The 15,201-nt window shown below is 38.2% G+C and overlaps 2 protein-coding genes across 2 annotated transcripts in view; one reads left to right on the top strand and one right to left on the bottom strand.

Moving 5' to 3' along the window:
• LOC100762675 (guanine nucleotide-binding protein subunit alpha-14) overlaps positions 1-3,861 on the top strand; it is a 151,620-nt gene extending 147,759 nt beyond the window's left edge. Inside the window, exons 6-7 of the mRNA XM_027406580.2 lie at positions 1,125-1,278; positions 2,543-3,861. Of these exons, the coding sequence (XP_027262381.1) occupies positions 1,125-1,278; positions 2,543-2,733 (345 nt within the window). The 3' untranslated portion in view covers positions 2,734-3,861. The remainder of the gene's footprint in view (positions 1-1,124; positions 1,279-2,542) is intronic.
• Positions 3,862-8,792: 4,931 nt separating this feature from the next.
• Vps13a (vacuolar protein sorting 13 homolog A) overlaps positions 8,793-15,201 on the bottom strand; it is a 173,391-nt gene continuing 166,982 nt past the window's right edge. Inside the window, exons 70-72 of the mRNA XM_027406577.2 lie at positions 13,581-13,704; positions 13,295-13,369; positions 8,793-10,034 (exon numbers count right to left, since the gene is read on the bottom strand). Of these exons, the coding sequence (XP_027262378.1) occupies positions 9,984-10,034; positions 13,295-13,369; positions 13,581-13,704 (250 nt within the window). The 3' untranslated portion in view covers positions 8,793-9,983. The remainder of the gene's footprint in view (positions 10,035-13,294; positions 13,370-13,580; positions 13,705-15,201) is intronic.

Raw genomic sequence — 15,201 nt, 5'->3', positions numbered from 1 at the left:
AACAAAACAAAACAGGAATTCTTAGGAGAAGAGTCAAAGGATTGGGTGCTCAAGGGACCAGGAGCCCAATCCAATATTCTTAGAAAATAAATATATTCATCTTTCCTAAAAAAGAAAAAAAATCACAGGAACCACAGGTTTGGAGAGCACATAAATGGTTGCTATTCCCACACATTCCTTCCAGTTGTAGATATGCATTGGGTCCACTTACTCTGCCATACAGATTTTTTTTTTTTTTAAATTTTTGCCCCTTTGGAGATTAAGATAATTCTCGTCTTTAGAGAATCTCTAAAAGTAGCTGAGTTACTTTTCTGATAATACATTCTGGACTCCAGCCTGCAGAGCGGGAGAATGCCCAGGTGTGGACTTGTAGAGTAGTAGATTCATGGTGCATCCCTTCGGAGCATGTGTGAAGCCTGGATGTTTTTATGGCTGCTTCCTCCTTTAAAGGAAAGTTCTTGCCTTTTCCCTTAGAAATACTTAAGAGAAAATACTGTGAAGAACAGTAGTTGTCATGAGATACAATATGTTTCTCAGCTATCTGCCCACTCAAATTTGAGAGCTTTTATTATTATTTTGAAATGTGTTGTTTAAAATAACAGTTCGTGAGTACAATTGTCACAGGGCTCATGTATTTATGGGTTTGGGAAAGTTAAATCTTTAGGATGCTCTGCTCATCCAGCAAATTGGGACAACATCCCACTTGTAAAGCATGTCTTTGGTGCTCTGCAGTGTTAGTTCTGTTCTGACCAGTCTAGCATGCCTGAAGGCTCAGGGTTGTGGTCCTCCCTGGAGTGCTTTCCTTCATCCTGTGTTCAATACCCCTGAGGCACTGCTCAGAAGCACACACCCACTTGCAGCTAGTGTCTCACCTGACCTGTTAATCAAACAGTTACAGAACACACCTTGTCTAACGAAATAAACTTTTTACTCCAAGTTACACAGAAGCCTTGTTTAGGGCAAGAGAACTGTTAAGTGCTCCAAAAATGATATTGAGAAAGTCAACTAATCAGGGGTATGTGTGTGTGGGTGGGGTGGGGCAAATGGAAGCAGGTCCGGTGGGCCCATGTGTTTGCGAAGTCTTGCTTTTCTTTCTGACTTATCCTAACTTTGTTTCTCACTAGAACCGTATGGAAGAGAGTAAAGCCTTGTTTAAAACCATCATCACCTACCCCTGGTTTCTGAACTCATCTGTGATTTTGTTCTTAAACAAGAAAGATCTTTTGGAAGAGAAAATCATGTACTCTCATCTAATTAGCTATTTCCCAGAATACACAGGTAAGTATCTGGGGGAACAGTGCTCTCACACCAACCTTGTTAGCCTCTTCTTCACCTGCAGCAGTCTCCAGTGTCCAGTATGGTTTTCTGGGGAAGCCCTCATAGGCTTTCACGTTTTCACTTCAAATTATACTTCTCATTGTCCCTGATGTTTACACCTAGACACCTCCACTACAAGGCCTGAATGCATTTGCCAAGTTATTTGGCTTTCTCCACTTGGCTGGTGAGGACTCAGCTCAGGCACCTCACCTAGGAAACCCTTCTTACCCTCCTGTACCTGTCTACAGCGTGCACTAGTGTGCCACCTCTCCTTTCTGTTGCCCTGGCAGCCTGGTCACTCTGCTGCATATGCATTCACTCAGCTTTCCTTGACAAAGCTAGCTCACAGCTTCTAACACCTGTTGCTTTGTGAGGTTACAGATTATCTGCTTCTCAGTCACAGGGCTGGTGTTGAAGTATTCCATGTATGCAACCTGCTCAAGGCAGGGCAGTTCTCATGCTCACTAATCACTCCTGGCACAAGAGGTCTCAAACAGTATGCTCTTGACATTGATATTTACATGTTAGTGTTACAACATACTCCCCCCACCCCTTGCTTTGATTAAACATACTGGCAGTATGGTTTAGAACTGTCAGGCTTTAAAACCAACCTAGTAACACTAGTTTCTCTACCACACCTCCCTCCCCCAGTCCACAGCTGCCTGTCTGTACAAGTCAGTGGTTAGAAAACAAAAACTAGGCCACTATTTTTAGACAAAGTGCTTTACAGTACAATTTTTAGATACCAGTAGACACTTTAAAAAGACCATTGGGCTAGAGAATAGCTCAGTTGGTAAAAACATTTGCCTTGCAAACAATCCCCAAAACTCACCTAAAAAAGCCAGGCATGATAGTAAGAACTTGTAATCACAAAGTCAGGGCAGGGGAGACAGGCAGATCACTGGGACTTGCTGGCCAGCCAGCAAGTGAGCTGTAGGCCAATGAAAGATTTAGTCAAAGGAGGTACATGGCATTCCTGAGGATAACATGAAATTGTCCTCTGGTCACAAGCATGCACACATGCACACACACTGCATAAAATGGAAAAATACTTAAAAGTATTGCATAGGTTCATATGATTTGTAATAACTACTCCAGGTAAACTTTACTTAGATATAAGTAAGATTGATCAAAGGATTCCAAATAAGAACGAAAATACATTAAAAATGGATTGTGGAAAGACACGGTGGTGAGTTTGTACCTTTCTTTATCCCCTCATGACCAGGGCCAAAGCAAGATGTGAAAGCTGCCAAGGACTTTATCTTGAAGCTGTATCAAGACCAGAACCCTGACAAAGAGAAAGTCATCTATTCTCACTTCACCTGTGCTACTGACACTGAGAATATTCGCTTTGTGTTTGCTGCTGTCAAAGACACAATTCTACAGCTAAACCTACGGGAATTCAACTTGGTGTAAATGCTTAGTCCACTCCTCCCAGAGGGTGATCTGAGCTCTTCCTGCCTATCCTACAAGTGCTTCTGACCATTTGGGCCAGGATCCAAGGACATTATGTAGACCACAAGAACAGACATGGGTAGTGTAACTTCAAAGTTACTTGCTTTACCAATCCTCTTAAGTGTCTTTAATTCTTGATTGTCTTTTCTTACCTTTTGGCTGCAAGACTAGGTATAATTTTTGAGTTTGGTATTTTACTGAATTTTAAAAGGCCACTGTGATCCCCTGCCACATAATGGAGGGGCCTTGTCAATTTACACATCATGCCTTCAGATGTCTAGGATTAATTTGGGTGACTAAAACATCTTAATAGGCTTGATTTAAAGAAAAAGAAAAACTTAAAGACATTGCTAACATCTCTTTCCCTCATCTAACATTCTATCAAACAACCAAAGACTTCTTTCTATGCCCCCCCTCCCCAACCATCTTTGGTTGTTTTAATTCTTTAATTTTAAAGACAGGACCTGAAGTAGCTGAGACTAGCTGCCAATCTACATTTGCTACGTAACTGAGGATGGCCTTGATCCTCCTGCCTGAACTTCCCAAGTGTTTGTTGGAATTGCTGTGTATGCTACCATGCTCAGCTAAGATTTTTTTTTCTTTTCTGAGACAGGGTCTCCATTATTGCTGTTCTCAAACATAGCATGCAGCTGAGGATGATCTTAAACTTCTGATTCTCTTGTCTTCATATATACAACTATTTAAAACAGGAGAGTTCGAACCCTGTTGCTAGTTATTCCTGGCATTAAGAGGTCTCAAATTGTATGATTTTGACACTGATATTTACAGGTTAGTGTTGGGATGCATGTTCCACTACAGTCAGTTTATGTGGTACTTGGGATGGAACCCTGGGCTTTGTGCATGCTAGGCAAGCATTCTGCCAACTGAACTACACCCCCAGCCAAAGATTTCTTTAAAAGAATAGTTCTATTCATGTCAACTTTCTAAGCCAAATTAATATTATCCCAATATCTAATTTAATTTTGCCATAATTTGGTGGTGAAGCCAAAGCTGAGACAGATGATATCTGAGCTCTAGATAGTGCATGTGTGTATCTTAATGCATATGACCAGGTCTTATAAACTTATGGAATAGCTAAACTTTTTTTTTTTTTTTTTTTACCAAATGTCATGTAAGCTTTGCCAAAACTCTGATGTAATCACAAACCTGCTGTCTGAACTGTGTACACTGTGCCTTTCTGCATACTGAGAGAATATAACTGTTCTACCAGGAATACTGATGATGTGTTTCTTGGTATTCATGGGTGATGGTTCTGTTCAAAAGAAAAATCCTACAACCTTAACAACTCAGCAGCTTTCCTTTTTCCCCCTTTTGAAATAAATCTTGATCCATCTCTGTATGTTGGAGATCCATAATAGCTGGCTCAGTAAAGTGCAGATCCCAATCCCTTTAGGCTTCAGACTAAAGGCCTAGGATGGTTTTGTTTCTACTGCTCATTGGGAGGTATGTGTGCACTTAGCATGTATTCTACCTCTCGCCAATCTTCAAAGGGTCTCCAACTTTAAAATGGTCTAGCTTTTACCACAGTGAGAAAGTGACATACATCAAGTAGAAACTGTACTTGGAATTTTGATCCTTTTTCAGGCTAATAATCTTTGGTCTGGTACTCTTTTGAGATGATGGGCAGTGGCAAGCTGCAGCTCCCAGTCAGCCTTACCATCATGAGGAAAAGCAGTAACTTCTCTGTGGTGCACTTCTGGATTTGATGTTCTAGAGTCAGTATAGTATGTGCATTTTCAGCCTCAATGCTTTCAGTCACTGTGGGTTTACTTCCTTGAGTCTGTATAAACACTCTCAGATTGGAATTCCTAGATCTGAACTAGGCCTTTCTTACACCCAGTTAAGGACCTCAAGATTGTCAACTTGTTGGAACAAATTCCAAGCGTGAACCCATTCTACCAAAGTAGCATTAGGTTTTGAAAGTCAGTCTTTACTTAAGGCATGAACTGGATAAATGGATGCTTTATCTTATTTTAAACAACTGGCCATCAAGACAAAGGGGTAGTAGCTCTTAAAGATATTTAAAATCAAAGACAACATCCACTATTGTGGTCCCTCCCCATCACAAACTATGGCTAAAGGTGACTGACTGGATCTCACTAGCCCATTAATCTAAAAAGTAGCATATCAACAGAATCACAATCAAGGATATTAAACAACGTGGGATTCTCTTTTCAAGTACCTTATTAACAATTTAATCTCTGGTTGATATACAAGAAAGTGATGTCTTTCAGGGCAAAAAGGGTATGGAATAAATCAAAGGGTGGTAACAAATACCTTTTTTAGTTTCAGTAAGGTTAACTCTCAACATCAGAGGTGAGTTAGTGATTTCTGTCAATATTAATTCTTTCTACAGAAATTTCCCCCATGCCTTTCTTTTTAAAATATACTCACCCCATCTGAAGTTGGTGGCTAAGAGTTCACCAGGTATTCCTGTAAGCTTTTAGTCAATGGTGAGCATGCTTGGCTAGAAGGCTGTCCAGTCCACTTCAACTAAAAAGTCAGAGCACTGATCTCTTGGAGTGACTTAGGCCACAGAGGGTAGATTTTAGACAGGCAAGAGAAAGTGAATGTTCCCGGTTCTATTCAATAACAACCAAAACAGACCAAAGACCAGAAAGCTTTATTGAACTCCTATACTGTTAATCTGGGCAGCCATTTTAGCATGCGATCAAAATCTACCACCTCCAAGAAATAAGTTTGAAGTGTTAGTATTTCCAGCAGGTTTTTTTTTGAAAGAAAGACTAAGACCAGTTTTAAGAATAAGAACCAGATTTGAAACACATGTGTTAATAGACTATTTATATAAAAATACACAAAACTAAGGCAGCCACTGTGTAATAGGTAATTAGGTCATGTTTACATACAGGAGATAGACAGTAGGAACAGTAAAGCAAAGGAAATACTGATGCAATGAAGAATACTTTTAAAACCCGTAATAACCAATGGCCATGTTTTCACCAAATAACAAACATTCCAAAGAAGTACAGGCTATTAAAGCAATATAAAAATAGTTAAGATACTAGTCTGGTCATTTCATAAAAATGGAACTGTACAATTAAAAAACTAAGAAGAGAAGGTATTTTTTATTAAAGCACACCTTCCCCAACAACTTTGTTAATTGTATTACACTTGTATACAGAGATGGCATTTAAAACTTTCTACACATATGCTCTAACAAGTTCTAAATATAATTTATAATTATTGGTGATCTTGAGGGAATTTTCATTGATACTGAGGATATTCTATTCTAAGCTATAGTATGTTGCTTTCTGAAATGCTTTCTGCCCAAATACTGGTGACTTTGAAATAGTGGTGGTAGAGGACATCATAAATACTGAGGCTTTCATCACTCTGCTGGAGGTAACACTTATAAGCATTAGGCATTTTTAACAGCTTCGTGAAGGGTCCTTGTTACAAAGATTTTACTAGAAGAAAGCACTGATATCACAGAAATATGTTCAGTGACAGAGATTTTAAATCAAGGCAATTTGATATGGATTACAGCAGGTATTAAACTACGACTAAAATTTGTATTTGTATAAAAACTCAATTTTGAAAAAATATTGATATTGACCTATAAAATATGAAGTTACATTTCTTATATGTCAAGCTTTGGGTAACTCTAATTTTCCTCTTTTTTTTAAAAAAAAAAGCTATACTGTTTAAGAAAAAAAAATCAAGAACCCATAATGCTAAAGTAAACATACTTTTAAATGACAAAGAGATTATTTTACAAAAGAGGCAATAAAGTAGAAAAAGTTTTAACTGAAGAAACATTAACGGGGCTTCTGAGTAAGACACAGCCTCTTCTCATTTAGCCAAGCACCTCCTTCTAGATTAGTGGGGAAAATCATGCTATTGGTTATAATGCTCACCCCTCCATGCTACACACAACAGATCATAAAAACCACAATTTAGCTAACTAATGTAAACTGAGGTGGGTTAGCATTAACAATGAAGTATAGACTTCAAAAATATACCCAAAGGAACAGGCAAAGGGTTCTTTTCCAGAGTGAGGACCGATATGTGATTCTATGCAGCACCAGCAGAAATCAGACGGATGTACTTTTGGATTTCTTATATCAGATTCAATCCAGTCTTCCTTTTCTACTTAGGTCTTAATGGAAATGAGGAAATGCAGTATTTTTAGTTAAAATGTACTTCTATTTATTTGTATGGCACCCTCAACAGGTAAGTGCTCCGGTTCTACAATAATGTCCCCTACATAGTTAGCTACCTGATTTTCAGGATCTTTGCCACATGTATGAGCCAGACAGAAAGCAGATGGGAGTAAGATGCCCTGTAGAGACAGGGCTCTACCACAGCCTGTGGTCTTTTGGGTGTCGTCTGCTGAGCTAATTTTTATGCATTTCCTGGTTCCATTGGTCTTCTATGAGGAAAGGGAAGTGAAACATTCGATACACTAGAACAAGAGTTCTCCTGACTTCTCACCCTAAAGATGACCACTGTGCTCTGAGTCTGTTCTTCATTACCTAAGAAATATACAACCTAAACCACCCTGTTCCCAGGAATCAGGGCCCTAATCCTGGCCACAGTTCCAGCAGTTATGGATAGCCCTAGTCTTTCAGGCTTTTTGTATTCATTTTTTAAAAATTTAACACTACAAAGTGCTAACGTTTTAAATTATAAATAGAGCATTTGTTCCTATGTGTTCTCTTGTTCTTGTATTTCTTTACTATTCCATTTTTGAATTATGGTTGTCTTTAGCTATTAAAGACACGAACCAACGGTTAAGATCTATAATTTGAAAAACACCGCCACTGAGGATTTTAGTTGCATCAGAGATAAGAAGCAAAGATCAGGCACACAGGCAGGTATGTTAGTTTTAGACACCTATAAGTACATACGGCACATGCCTTTTGTCTTGATCTGATTAATGCAGAGGCCTATACATGGGAGCAAGTGGCACAGGCTAAAGAATGAGTCAACATGGTGATACCAAAGTACAGGAAATTCAATGTTGAGTATTTTTTTGTTTTTTTTTAAACTTGGTAGGAATGGGGCACCAACTTGTGGGTGCTTCTTAGAGATTAGATATTGGCACAGTAATATTCACTGGGATACCACTGCTGCTACCTATTTGAAAAATGGATTGTGAAAGAAATTATGGAAGACCCCCCCCCCAAATACAAACACTATGAAAGCAAAGCTACTGGAGAAATCTGAACACTATGATTCCTTGATGATTTTTCTCAAAGGAGTCTGGATTCTGAAAGACTACTGAATAAAACATGTAACCGTAAACTATAAAATGTTATGCTAATGTCTCATCTATGTTAACGGTGGTTAATGTTCTTAGTTTTCACTGTTTAGACATAGAACAACCTGTGTCTTCCTACTGCATAGTCAGAAAGTAATGGGAGGAGGTGATGGGTCCACAATTCATAAAGAACAAGAAGATGCAGGAACAAGGAGGACAGGCATATTAGCTATGTATGTGCACTAGTAATAAAACCCATCCTGCGAACTGCCAGAAGATACAGAATTGCTATGCTAACTATTACTTTTGCACTTTATTATGGCAAACCTGGGGAATTAGGAATCTAATTTTTCTGAACTCATGAAAGAAGTAACTAATGAGGTAGTTAACTGTTGGCCATGACTGGGATGCCAGGAGAGCAACATTCCAGATACAGAGACAATACCAACCTTCTAAGACTTCTCTTCACAGGTTTAATTTGCAAACTTGGAGGCGCTCAGCAAGAGAAAGCTTGTACCTTACCTTGAAGAAGGTCATCTTGGGGATGCACAACTACAAAAATTTGTGATGTGTCATCTTTTCATTCAAGTTACATTTAGCAAAGAAAGCATTTGGGGTGCCACCAAAAACAATCAATGTGTTCTCTGAAATCAGATGGTAACAGTAGCAGCAACAACTGCAGTTACAGTCTGACATGCTGTTCATTCTAGCTTTTACAGCAAAGCAGGAGGCTTAACAACCCTGCAGATTAAACACCCAGTGACCAAACGAACTCTTAGATTTCATCACAAGTTTATAACAAGTTGGTAACATCACAATATAGATTGAACACTGTGTGTTATTCAATAACCGATTAAGACATTCTGTTTCACTTTAAATAGTCCATTAATAGTAAAGAGCAAAGATGTTGGACAAAAAACCAAAGGGGGAAAACCTGTAACTTTTTTTTTTTTTTTTTTACTATGATGGAGTTCAGAATTTTTGTAGTGATGAAGTGATGAGCCTGTATTTTTAAGTGTTTATCACCTGAATAACTACAGAGTAGGCAAACCTCAAATTCTTAATCCAAAGCAATAGGATAGATTACTGGTTAGGTCTTAGGGTTTGCACTTTAACTCATGAGGTGAACTCTTTATTCTCGAACACAGTTCATTACAGCTAAGATATTAGAAAGTTTTTCTTTTTTTTGTATTTTTAAATTCCTGTTACCAGTAAACAAAGGTAAGCATTATTAAGGCTTTAATTTTTTACTTTGAAAACAACTGTCTGTTAACAACACAAACCGGGTTAATCCATGGAGTTTCCCTGAGGAAGTATTTCCAAGGAACTAAATAAAGACCTGGAGGGACTTTACCTTTTTGGGTATCATACTCAGTTTTTAAAGCCTTTAAGTCTGTGATCCAAGGGGTATTATGTCCAATCTCAAAAAAGATTGTTTTTCAGTTATACTATGCATTTTAGTATAATCCAAATCATTTTTTTTGAAAAATAAGGAAAATACGAAATTTTTTTTTTTTTTTTTTTTTAAAAAGAACTTCATGATTCTGAAGAAATTACCAAAGTTTTCTGTGTCACTACTGAGGCAGTGCTTAATCTGATCATTTTCCACTACACAGGGAGACAAAGTAAACATGAGAGAAGTTTACAATGTTAACTGAGAAACTATACTTTGTTTGACAGGGACACTGTGAGCAAGCTTTCTACCATTACTGAGAATATCCTGGAGTAAACACTTCTTTTTATAAAATATTAAGAATCATATCAGATGCATGATCCAGATTAGGAAACTGAATGGACCTTCTAGTAGTTTAATCACACAACTGTTTGCCCAATTGATTGATTTTGTTTTTTTAAGCATCTAAAAGCATATGCTCCCTGAAATGACTCCTATTTTCCACAGGGGTTAGAAGGTACAGTATGGGAACTGTAGTATTGGATTGCTGTGCCTCCAGGCAGTGTTCCCTCTTCATTGGCTAGGAGATGGTTCCCTTGCTTCTTCCAGCTTTGTAAGGATCCACTGTTGGGGAGAAATACAGCAATGCTTACTAATTTCAATGAACTTGTGTTTAAACAAAGTAGAATGAATGGAAATCTAAAAGCCAACATTAAGTTTAGACAAACTGTTAGCTAATAGCCTACATATGGTACAAGAGAACACCAACATAGCCCAGATGTCAGAGGAATAGTATTTCCCTAAGGTCCTTGGAATTAGAAGTTCACTTTGGGAATTAAAGAATCATCTTGAGAATAAGAAAAGTACAATGAACTAGTCTGCCAGAAAAAGGATATTTTGGTGATTAAATAACTGGCATTGTCTGAAAAGTCAGTTTTGCAAAACTCTTTCCATCTTGCACCAGTTCTGCATATAGGTATTCAGTTTGAGTAGAAACAATTACAATTTTGTAGTTGGTAGTAGCATAGCAACATCTTTGAGCAGTTTTATTCCTCTCATGATAATTTTTTATGCTGAAAGGACTAGAAATTATTAAAATGAAATGAATACAAACCTTTCTATCAACAATGTCTATGATTGTGGGATCAGCCTGATGAGTGAAGCTGTGATATAGTTGTGTACCATTTCCAAAAGATTTAGAAGGTAGCTAAATGAGATGCTTTGGTGACTGTCTCCTCACTAAATGTATCAAACTGCCTTCACAAGAGCTAAGGAAATCAGGTGAGATCACATCCTGCTTATTGAGTTGTCAGAACAAAAAGACATCTAAGAAGGAAGGTAAGAGTTGTTCATAACACACTGTAACTCAACCTCAAGCAAATCAGCATGGAAGGATGTCCCCCCTTCCTGCCCCCTCCCTCCCCGGAGGGGCAAGGCAGTTGATTAAGCACAGGTCTTAGATTTGAAATCCAGCCATGCCATGCCACAGTGAAACCCCAACCAACTCCTGGTCACTGGGCCAATGGAACTAAGCTAAGAGGCTGATTACAATTACCACCCTCTCCTAATTCCAGGCAGCAGAGCACAGAGCAAGATACCACCTGCTGGGGAACAGGGCAAGGCCAAGACAGAGTTAAACTCAAGTTCTACATGGGCTGCATTAAGACCTCACCTATGAATAATTATGTGGAATATAAGTGGATTAAATATTCCAAGTAAAAGACAGCATAATTGACTAGATTAAGAACCCATATAACCCCAAACCCAAACTTAATATGTGATTTATAAGAAATGCATTTATCTCTAAGGACAAATATGAACTAAAAGTGAAGGGACTAATAAGATATCCCATGCAAATGGAATGCAGAAGAAATCAGGAGTAGCCATACTTATAGAAAACCAACTTTAGGGCCGGGCGTTGGTGGTGCACGCCTTTAATCCAAGCATTTGGGAGGCAGAGGCAGGCGGATCTCTGTGAGTTCGAGGCCAGCCTGGTCTCCAGAGCGAGTGCCAGGATAGGCTCCAAATCTACACAGAGAAACCCTGTCTAGAACCGCCCCCCCCAAAAAAAAAAAACCAAAAAAAAAAAGAAAACAACTTTAGAAGAAAAATTGTAGAGAGAGTAGAATTTAATCAAAGCAACAGGCACAGAGAATAAACCATTTCACTGTGCTTTAAGGAACTAGGAAAACAACAAACCAAACTCCAAATTAGGGGAAAGAGTAAGAATCAAAACAAATAAATGACAAGGAGACCAATAAACCAATGAAGCTGTAACTCTCTGAAAAGATAAACAAATGAGACAATCCTCTTGGCTGGAATAAAAAGACTCAGAACCAGAAATGACACTACAAAATGACACCACAGAAATAAAGATCATCAGATTATTATGAATAGCTAAGTGCCAAAATATTGGTAATGAACAAATTCTAGATACAAGCACCTTGCCAAGACTGAGACACACATTTGCTCACACACAAAACAGCCCCAAAATTTAATGAAATTGAAACAGTAAAAAGTCTATCCTCAAAGAAAAGCCCAGTTAGCATATTCTATTCTGTCTCCTAGTTCCTGGAAGAAACATTTCAGTGTTTTTAGTCCACGTTTTTTGGTAATTCATTCCCCTTTCCTATGATTAGTATGTCAATGTTGCCTTTAATCACACTACCTTGATAGAAATTGCATAGCATACCCTAACTGGTCCAAGGCATGTAGGAGGAGAGCAATCAGAGTCTAGATGTGACAAGTGAACTGGTATGATGGGGGAAGTCCTTCTGCATGCTGTGAATATATATTCCTCTTATTGGCTGATGAATAAATGCTGGTTGGCCAGTAGCCAGGCAGGATATACAGGCAGGGCTACCAGACTAGGAGAATTCTGGGAAGAGGAAAGGCAGAGAAGCAGTCACCAGAGGGAGACGCCATGTAGCAGGCAAAGGAGTAACAAGAGTATTACAGGTAAGCCACAGCCTCATGACAATACATAGTTTAATAGAAAGGGGTTAATAATTACAAGAGCACTAGCCAATAAGAAGCCTGAGCTATCGGCCAAACAATTTATAATTAATATAAGCCTCTGTGTGTTTATTTGGTGGCTGTGGGACCAGATGGACAGAAACCTCTGTCCACACTGGTAGTCATATTTGATGGACAATATAAGAAGGCAGGAGGCACAGGGATGAAGTGAAAGGTCCAGTGCTCTTAAAATGAGTTACCCTAAACAGTACAATGCTTTATCAAGAACAGTGTCTTAGCTATGATTAATGTGATGTAAGTTCATAGGCTTCATTTTCTTATAATTGCCGTGATCCCCAAAGCATGTTCACTGCTCTCTAGTTTAGACCATTCCCATTTCAAAGAAACTGGGGTTAAATGACTTCCCACTAAGTTCTACTAGTGAGTGAGAGAGGAAATATTGAAACCTACCCTTTCTGACTACAGCCTTGGTTTCTTACTTGTTTTGTTACACCACTGCAACTGTGCAGTAAGGAAGTTAGCAATACAGAGTTAGTTACACTTTCTCTGCTGGAGTGGACAGATTAACACTAGAACAGAATGATTCTTGGTGTTTGTATGACAGTTAGCACTTAACAAAACATGCCAAAACCTGTAATTTCAGCTCTTAAGAGACCGAAGCAGGAAAATGGTGGGTTCTAGGATATCCTAGACTTTATATTGAGACCCTGTCTCAAAAAATGAAGAGCAATTTGATTTGAAAAGCCAGACTGTTGGATATATTGAAAAATGTTTGAAGAAAATATCATTAATTATATGTACTAAAGCTGTTAAAAACAAAAGCCCTAAACAAAATTTACCTGCTGCAAAACATGGCTTCAAAGTGAGATGCTTCTATGTGGTTTAAATAAAAGATTAATTATATTTACCCTAGCATCCTCTGGAGTCTTGAAGTTAATTATTTTTCCAAATTCTTTGGCATGGAATACAGATTTCACCCGTTCCTATAAACAGAATTCATAACTTCATTAAAAAGAAAACCCAATTGCTGAAATACAATAAAGAAATGACTTCTCCCCCTTACAGATGCTACAATTACATTGTCTCAGGGAAGCTATCCTGAGACAGAGCAGCATTCATAAAAAACAAATCAAAGAGTCAACTTTAGTGCACTATTAGAGAAATATAAATATCAAAACAGTCTGTTCTACATACCTTTGCTTCAATGCGCAATCTTCTTCCATGGACAATAAATGGCTCTTTGGTAAATTCATCAAAAGTATACTGCCATTCACATGTCAGCTGCCCAAATGTTCCTTTTGTTACAAACAACACACCACTAGGGGAAGGGGACGAAAGGATTCATTTTGAGAATTGAGGAACTTATGTCAACAACACAAGATTTATGTTTAGTTTTTATTTTTTGGCAAGCACACATGGAATAGTCATATAGATACTAAGTCATATTAAAATCTTATTTTTCAAAAAAAATGTAATGTGTATGTATGTGTACATGTGTGCAGGTCCCCAGAGAGGCCTGAAGAGGCCATGGAATCCCCTGGAACCAGAGTTATAGGTGACTGTGTGTAGACGGATGTTTCTATCTTACGGGGACCTGCAGCTGTCTAGTGTCTGGCTGGTGGCTCAGGCTTCTTATTGCCTAGCTCTCTCAATTATTAGCTGATAACTATTAATCTGTGTATCTCCATGTGGCCTTATCTTACCACAGAATGCCCAGGCATCCTATCTTCCTGGTAGCTACATGGCATCTCCTTGAGACTCACTCCCTATGTCCCTCTTCCCAGCATCTTCCTAGTCTGGTAGCCCTGCCTATACTTCCTGCTTGGCTATATCCTGTCTGTCCATTGGTTAAAACAGCTTTATTCATCAAGCAATAAGAGAAACATATATTCACAGCATACAAAAGGACATTCCTCTATCAACTGTGCACCAGCCCATATAGATGCTGGGAACTAAACTTGGATCTTCTCCAAGGACAGCAAGTATTCTTAACAGCCAAGCCATTCTATAGCCCCACAAAAAACCTTAATGAATTTAGAGCTTGAGGTATGGCTTAATGGTAAACTGATTCCCTAAAAAGTATGTGGCCATGACTTGATTCCCAGTACCACAAACATCAACAACAACAACAACAACAAAAACCCAAAAGAGACAAATTTAAGACAATAGAAACCATAAAAGTATCTGTTTTTTGAACACAATGGACCAAAATTAGAAACTGGTTAACAGAAAGATGAAAAAATGACAATACTCCCCAATGTTTGGAAACAAAGGCATTTCTAAAACAAGCTATGAGTTAAAGAATCTCAAATGGGAAAAACAACTGTAATAGTGTGAGAATGAAACTATAACATCTGTAGGATGTAGCTGAAGCAATGCTCAGTGGGAAATGTACAGCATGACCTATACTAGAAAAACTGAGCTGAAGTCATAATAAATAGAGCTCTTTTTAAGGAATGGTAAGCATTTACAGAACCAATTACCAGAAAATATTCAAGAACATGTAACATGTTACAATAATATACTTTGCACCCGCCACCAGAAAGAGGCTTTTCTAACAACACTGAACAGAATCAACATATTGAAAATCTTTGGGGGTTTCCAGGGAAAAATCAAGTCCTGTCATTGTCAAAATCAGAGAGAAATTAAAAAAATACAACATCTGCGGCTTCATAGGGGGAAATAAGAAAAATGCATTTCATCTATGATTCTACTTAATCCTTCATTCAAAGGCCATTTCCCCACAGATGCTCTTTGTAGTTGAGACACCAATTTTAAACTGATAGCACACACTTTCAGAAACTGATTTATAAAT

Source organism: Cricetulus griseus, chromosome 3 (assembly GCF_003668045.3).
Source record: "Cricetulus griseus strain 17A/GY chromosome 3, alternate assembly CriGri-PICRH-1.0, whole genome shotgun sequence".
NCBI lineage: Eukaryota > Metazoa > Chordata > Mammalia > Rodentia > Cricetidae > Cricetulus > Cricetulus griseus.
Note: the sequence above shows the minus strand (reverse complement) of the source record. Positions and strands in the feature narration are given on the sequence as shown.